General features: G+C 41.6%; 1 protein-coding gene across 1 annotated transcript; it reads left to right on the forward strand.

Annotated features, from left to right (window-relative positions):
* Positions 1–1,165: 1,165 nt before the first annotated feature.
* ABRACL (ABRA C-terminal like) lies at positions 1,166–2,740 on the forward strand. The gene is made up of 2 exons (XM_009882302.1): positions 1,166–1,227; positions 2,381–2,740. The coding sequence occupies exons 1-2, from the start codon at positions 1,167–1,169 to the stop codon at positions 2,563–2,565; spliced, it is 246 nt and encodes an 81-aa protein (XP_009880604.1). The 5' UTR covers position 1,166; the 3' UTR covers positions 2,566–2,740.
* The last annotated feature ends 5,210 nt before the right edge of the window (positions 2,741–7,950 follow it).

Below are 7,950 nucleotides of genomic sequence, written 5' to 3' on the forward strand. Positions count from 1 at the left end.
GGAAGAGTTTGTGGTGCATCCAGATGTCAATTTTTTAACTCCGCTTACTTCCCAGATCTGTGCAGAATTCCTGGTTTCCTGAGTGAGAGGGTCTTGGTGCTTACCAAGCCCCTTTTGGACAGTGTTCAGCTCCAGGCGTTCTCTCCGCAGCTGCTCTTCCAGGCTGCATTGTTAGTGCCTGCGGAAGCTGCATTTGATGTTTTGCTGTGTCTGTGGGGCCTGGTTTCTTGTGCTAACCTGGATGCCAGTTTTTGCTTAAGGACTTCCACGCCTAAAGGTTTCACTGTGTTGGTGCTGCTTTGCACAGCATAGACCCCAAAACACCTTTTGGGTGCCTGCAGTTATTAACCGTGGATGCTTTGTAGCCCAATAGTGTTTTGTGCGACTGTAGTGTTGCCGTCTACGAAGTTGCACGCGGCTCAACTGTTGCAAGGCATTGGTGCACACTGCTGAAAATTGCCCCGTTTCACAGCAAAGAGGTGCACAGGGTAAGTTTGGCAGCGTAGTAGTTCCTTGGGATTGCTATGAATGGAAGTAAATGTTGGCCTTCTTGGGACACTTACGTAGTTTGTCTCCAGTTCAGTTCCGCTCTCAGCAGCAGGCGTGTGGTAGCTGCTGCACGGCGCGTGCAAACCTGCTGTAACCAGCTGGATGTCTGCAGTATCTTGCCAGGATAAGTGGAAAGCTGTGGTGTGGTTTAAAACCCAAATCTAGCACATATTCCAGAGAGGAATTTAAAGGAAGGTGTTCCATTTTTATTGAGGGCATTGATAGAAAGTTGCAAAGCCCCTGAAGACCTGTGACATTACCAGGATGCTCTGTTTCTGTGGCAGCCTGACCTCATTCTTTAAAACAAACAACCCCTCCCCCCGGCCCTGACCTTCCCACATTTTTTTTGTATTTTGAGATTAACTCCTTATATTTGTGTTTAGAATTTACTTAGGTTGTAGTTTCTGTTTACATCCTCTCAAACGTGGAGGTGTGGAGGCTCTTTATCCGTTCAAGACTGAAATCTCAGATTATCTTGTAGCTGTGTGTCTCCAGGCTACTGGGATTTACGAAGTGCTGTGACATTCCTGATGAACTGAGAACAGCCCAGGACGGTGCAAAGGATTTACAGGTCTCCTAATAACTTTATCAAAATTTATTTTACTTTTTAGACCACAATGAATGTGGAACATGAAATTAGCCTCTTAGTTGAGGAGATCCGGCGGTTGGGGACCAAAAGTAAGTATTGTCATATCTCTGACCATACAGATGTAGTAATGTTACACATGCATGTATGTATATGACATACATGTCATACAGATATAGTCATGTTCTTTCAACCTATGAACTCAGCAAATTTAATTAAACAGGCTCAGGTAACCTGAAAACTTGCTTATTTCCTTAATGTTTGACTGTATGTTACTCCCCGTGTCCCATCCTTTAAAGTAGTTCTGTTATGAAGTTAAATGTTTAAGCCTCTGCAGCACAGAGGCTGTAGGCCTGAAATCCGTCTCCCAATAAAATCAGCTGCAAAATTACACTTTTCTTGAGATTTCCAATACTTGCCACAGCCATCAAAGAAAGTTTCACTTTTTCCTTCCACCTCCTTCCTTGGTAACTTCTGAAGTTCAGAATTCATACACTTCAGTTCTGTTCATCATAATATTATTTGGAAGGAATTGACCTGTATGCCTAAAACTAATCCAGGAGTTATAGATGTAGTTCCAGCTTTCCTTAAACTTGCTTAGAAGGTAGCCTTTTCTATGAAGATTGTTTTTCATTGTTAAAACTCCTCTTTCTTTACAAATATTTATGCAATTTGTGAATGTTCTACCTGCTTGTATATTTCAGTTCTGAGGCAATTCAGTTCAGTTCCATTTGTTTTTCAAAGGTTAAATGGATACATCTTGCGTTTTGTATGACTGCATCTGCCTTTTAGAAATAACCTAGCTAACTTTCACATATATTTTAAAATTCTTGCTTTATGTGAAAAATGAATTCACATTGTGCCTTTTTCAATATGAACTTTAAATATTAATAAGTAAAAAAAATGGGGAAAAAATTAACATTTTAATGATTTAAAACTACTTTCCTCCATATGCTTTGAAGAGGTTCAGTAGCCTATGCTGGTCATAGGTTTCAGAAAGTCATTAGTAAAAATAAACATAACAGGTATTTGGTCCTTGATATGAATCTCTGGAAAAAAGGGAAAGTTATGCCAAGCAGGAGTTTTGCCTGCTGTTTATCATCAGCATTTATAATATGTTCCAAAAAACTGGGAAGCACCATGGGGTTTACTTTCCATGTTCTGACTGCTTGTTACTTTGTTTCCCCAGTAATCTCCTAACCCAAGAAAATCTGCATGTGTTTTCATGTTGTATCTTTGATTTAGATGCTGATGGACAAGTGAGCGTGAAATTTGGTGTGCTCTTTGCTGATGAAAAGTGTGCCAACCTCTTTGAAGCCCTAGTGGGAACTCTTAAGGCTGCAAAACGGCGGAAAATTGTCACTTATCAAGGGGAGCTACTTCTACAAGGTGTTCATGACAACGTTGATATCGTGTTGCTGCAGGACTGATGCAGTGTTTCAGCTATGCATTAGTAGAATTATTTGAGACAGTGACTTGCAACATCCTCTGAATAAGGCTGATCATTCTAAGGTGTTTTGATGCATTTTCTATATCTTTATAGTCAAAAGGAAACCATCGTATTTTGGAAAACATTCCCTTTTGTAATTCTGCCTAAAATGGTACTGTATGTGAGCAAGGTAAAAGATGCCAGATCTTTCTCTTTCCTTTTTTTTTTTTTTTTTAAATCTCAGGTAATGCTCTGAAATGTCTGGTGGTTATTTTCAACATATGAAGAAGAGGACTGGAAATTTAATGTTTACAAATCAAAATGTGCCATGAAAGTATAAAATAAAAGCACATACTTAAATTTATGTAATGCTTATTGCTGTTATTTCTGGTTTTATTTGCAATCTGAAATTAAAGCAAACTGAATTCCTGTGAGGAACATAGTTAAATAACTGTACAGAAAGCATGATAGTGAGATAGAAATAATTTTGCAACATGATTCAGTTGAAGAATGACCGTCCTTCAGAGTGACCAGATTGTGCGCAAAAAGCCACGAATGATAGATGTACCTCATTCACCTCTGGCAGTGTAATATACTCTCTTTTTTTGTCCTCTAGACTTTTGAAGGAAGTGGGTGAGGAACTCCCTGAATGGCTTCATACAGCGTTAACCAGAAGATGGTACAGTAGCTTCAGGTTGTGATTATTATCCTCACAGAAATTATACTTTCTCTCAATCACTCCAGGGAGAAAGTGGGAGGGGGAAAAAAAGCCCTTTTGATTGTTTTCTGGCTTGCTGCTAATTCTTCTTAGCAGGTAAAAATGCTCCCTTCCAGTAGGGAGAAAGTGCTGTTTCAGGAGAGCAGCAGCGGGTAAGCAAACTGCTCTGTGCTTCCACTCTGCAGCTGCAGCTGTTAAAGTTGCAGGATGGGTGAATTTCCCTTTGCACTTGTAAAAGGCTGCTAAGTAAAGCGCTTAAAAAGAGTCTCCTTATTTCCAGATACAGGAAATGCACACATGGTTATGGGATCTCTACAAAGCTGTGTAATTCCAGCTGCTGCCCCTTTCATCTTTGTTTGCTCTGCTTCACACAACAGGAAAACAACTTAAATCCTGTGTGCAAACAGATTTGGGCTGCCTCTGCTTGTGCTGGCCCCAGAATCTGGAGAGCGGGGAAGTGATACGCAGAGAAACTTGAGCTGTCTGGGTCCAAGCCAGCTGGAGCGGAGAAGGAGCTCAGCACAGCTTACTGGCTCCAGTCCCTACCACTCCAGTGCAGCTATTCTGCTTCCAGACCTGAGCTGACAAGTGCCTGCACCCCTGTGCTCCACAGGTGGAAAGAAGGGGGACTGAGACCCAGGCCTTCTGCCTTAGGGGTGACACCCGGCAGCTCTGTCTGCACTACCAGAAATCCGCAGTTGTTTTTTTCCTCTGCCTCTATTTTGGTGAAAGCCTGCGTCATTGTCTGCGTTCACAGGACAGCCTGAGTGTGCTGACAGATACTGAGGGCTTTGTGATTGTCTGAGATGCTGGTTTTGGTACGGGAGGGCACCGGCCTGCCCCAGCCAGGACATAGTTCTCTGTGTGAGTTCACGGCAGCTCTTTAAGCACTGACGGGGCCTTAGTCTTGAAAATTTAGTTTAAAAAAACGGAAGCAAAACAAAAAAAAAAGACCAACCCCAAACCCTCAAAATAAACAAACCAAACCCCAGTAAATTTAAGGTTCAGTGCTGAGTTGGAGCTGAGATGGGACTATGAAGAGACCTTTATCTCTCTCATTTTGGGTTTATCCTCGTAACAATGCTAATAAGTGATTCAGGGCTTCTGGGAATACTGTGTAGAAGTAGACAGAGAAACTTGGCACTAAAAGAAATCTGTAACAACCAGAGGAGAATGTGACTCTGTACTGCCCAGAGGAGTTGAGATTTGTTTTCCTCGTTTCTGAAAGCAGAAGAGGAACAATGTTTGCAAGGATGTATATCCAAGAACTTGCCTTCGGTGCAACGCTTAACGTGTCTACTGGCCCCAGAATTGCGTAGACTTCTTCACCTCAGGTTATATGCAAGCACTGTGGACTTTGTTTCTTTTTTTTTTTTTTTATTTGCAGAGAAAATAAAATACTAACATTGCTTCATGTGCGTGGGACCTTGCCTCTGTGAAGGAAATAATTACCATGGCAAATGGCCTGGATGCAAGATGTAGTTCCTGGAGCACTTGACACAATAATAGAAGAGCTAACTATGGGGAAGACATTGCCTATTTTTGTAAACAGTAGGACAGTCCCCTGTGATGAGTTCGTGACCTTGCCAGCCATGGGTCTGAAGGAAGTTTGTAGGTCAGCTGGGAGCAGCAGGGATTCCAAAATAGCCAGTCTTTCTCCCAACTGCCGGGAAGTAGGAAGATGCAGAGATCTTTGACAACAGCCTAAAAGAGTTGTCAGTAGGGCTGTTACCTGCCTGTGATAGTGCTGGGAAATTAGTGGAAGGGTAGCTTAGCTAATTCAGTCTCCATCTACATAAGATCTGAGAGCACGGTGGAACCTCAAAGAGAGATTAGGTGAGCTCCAGGCAAATCTAGCTGGTACGATTTAAGATGTTACCCCGGAATGTCTTCAGCAGGGACTGTTAGAGTAACCGGTGGAGTGGAGTATATGTACTCACCTCAGCTGCTTCCATGCAGTATCCAGTGACTGGAGATAAATGTGCTTTTCAAAGCGGTTTTGACCGAGTTGTGAAGGCGCTGAGGTGCAGGTTTGCGTAACCTCTGGCAAGGGGGTGGTAACATCTTAAACTTTGCTGCCATTTCTCCTGTGAGCATAGGTTTTTGCTGGCAACTTGAGCAAAGAAGGCTTGAAATGTATGTGATATTATCTTTTCCATGCCTCTCTCATGTTGGAATGAATTTTGAAAATGCATGTTGTGTTTTGCTCGTTTCTCATCTGCCCTCCAAAGCTTTGCTGGAGGTGTTCTTTCTGCTTCAAGGGATTTCTCTCAGTGACAGCAATGTCACTTTTGCCATTCATATCTGTGCAAAGTTGGTTATCTTTACTTGGTTTCTTTCTCTCAAAAAAATGTTTGAAGGAAAGAACAAGAGTTAAGAGGAGCAGGAAGTTCTTACATGCTGAAAACCGATTTTGCTACTGATACTTAGCAGTTTTATTTAAAAGTAGTGGGACGTTTCAGAAAGAGATTGAGATTCTCTTCTACTCCAGCAGCACAATGTGACTATTAAGCGTGTTTAAACAGTTGCAGAGCCTTTGCTAAGGTAACCCACCGTGAACCAGTGAATGCCACAGGACTGGCCTCATACGTCCATATCAAAACAGTAACCATTAATGATATCTTTGTATCGCCTTTACAGAATCACAGAATCACAGAATGGGTAGGGTTGGAAGGGACCTCTGGAGATCATCTAGTCCAACCCCCCTGCCAGAGCAGGGTCACCTACAGCAGGTTACCTAGTACAAAAGTCCTAAAGGATTGGTGTACACCCTGCAACATAATTCATGTTCGGTGTTGCCTGAAATTCCTCTGTCTGATAATTGTATGATGGGAATCGTGGTTTCAAGTGCTCAAAAAAAGAAAAAAAAACCCAACATGTATTTCTTTTGGAAGCTGGCAAAGTCAATAATTTTGCAAAATTCATGTTCTTGTTCATGTCCTTCTCAAGCAAATAGGGGACATTTGCTCTGTAATGGATCTTTTTTTCCTGATGTGTAAGAAAGCGATTAATTTCAAAGTCAGCCATGAAGGGTGCAACTAGATAGGAACAAAGCAATTAGAAGGAAAATGAACCCCTAGACCAAAAAATATGTTTCAGTGTTCTGACAGGTATTTGGAACAGATGATCTGGCTGGGTTGAAGTATATGAATTTGATGACCCAGTGACATATTTAAGCCTGAATACCTGTCAGGACAGAAGTCGGTATGACATACTTTCTTTTGTAACCCAAAAGATGATGATATATGCCAAAATACTCTGGGCTTTTTTTTTTTTTTTCTGCTTCCCTACGGAGCAGTCAATTTTTACTTTGGAAAATGTCCATTAAGCTTATAATAGGGAGCCAAACTGTCCCCTTTGGTGCATTTATTATGTACCGGAGAAAAAGACAAGGACAAAGGAACTGCTTAATGCTCTCCAAAACATGCAGACAGGATCCAAGTCAACACTTTTAATGTTACAGGTGACACTAAAAAATGACAGTCTGCATTTGCGCGAAGTTCCAGCAGCCCTAACAACTTGGATCTAAGGATTTGATTTTCAAGGCAAGCTGTCTTCACTGTTTTGATCCGAAATGACATTCTCAAAGAAAATCAATGGCAGGTCAAAGAGTCGCTCCAGTGCAATGATATCAGGAATCTGGTCAATATTTCCATATACTCCTTTTTTTAAAAAAAACAAAGTGGAATGGGCTAGTTCAGGATAAGTGATTGACAGTGTTTCTAGAAAGCCAGTGTATTTAAGAACTAGTTACGTAAACTGTTTAATGTGAAATTGTTCTAATAAAATTTTCCTGAGGGTGGCAGTTCAGTTTAGTTCTGCCACTCTGAGTACAGCTTTAGCCACAAATGCACCGTAGATGCATATTTAAGCAGCTGAAGCTCGTCTCCTGGCAGGTGTTTTGAATAACGCACCAGAAGAAGCATTATCTTGCGGCGTAGCCCAGATGTCATCACAAATTATGCTTATCTCCGCCAGAGCACCTGAGCGGCTTGGGGAGGTTAAATACCAGGCTGGTACCTGGGGAGGGAGTAGTACGATCTCCAAACACGCTCCAAAGTCTTGTCAGATCAGATCCTGATCAAACTTCCTTTCGGAGAAATGCTTGGAGTCAGACCTGGGCGTTTGCGAGTACAGCATTTTCACAAATATAGCAGCATTATGTCCATGACCTTGCTCCTTGTTGGAGCACAACCACTGCAAGCTGAGTGACACTAATAGTCTTAGGGCCACCTTGCCATCCTTAAAGCTGTTCTCCAGAGAGGACAATAGTATGTACCAGGTATTTGTATATGCATATTATGCGTACGCGTTGGTACAACATGTACTCAAAACCTGACTATTTTTTGCCGGTGGGGAAACACTCACTAAATGATAATTATGTTTGAATGGGAATATAGTGAGCTGCATTTTGTGGTCTTTGCTGAATAATTGAGGATTTGTGTCTTGCAGAATTAGGTCTTTTGTGCAGCTTTGGAGATAGAAGACATACTATTGCCAGGTCTTTATTAGTCTGGAGGCCTTGGTCTGTCTCTGTAGCTAATGTTCTGAAAAGCTTCCTTTATAAAGTTGTATTTTGGAGCACAGTATGATTTTTCTTGGAAATCTGCTTTTGGTTTTCTCAGGAAAAAAGAAAAAGGCATAAAAGCAACAGCAGTTGAAGACGCT

This window comes from Charadrius vociferus, unplaced genomic scaffold, assembly GCF_000708025.1.
Source record: "Charadrius vociferus isolate BGI_N301 unplaced genomic scaffold, ASM70802v2 scaffold13, whole genome shotgun sequence".
NCBI lineage: Eukaryota > Metazoa > Chordata > Aves > Charadriiformes > Charadriidae > Charadrius > Charadrius vociferus.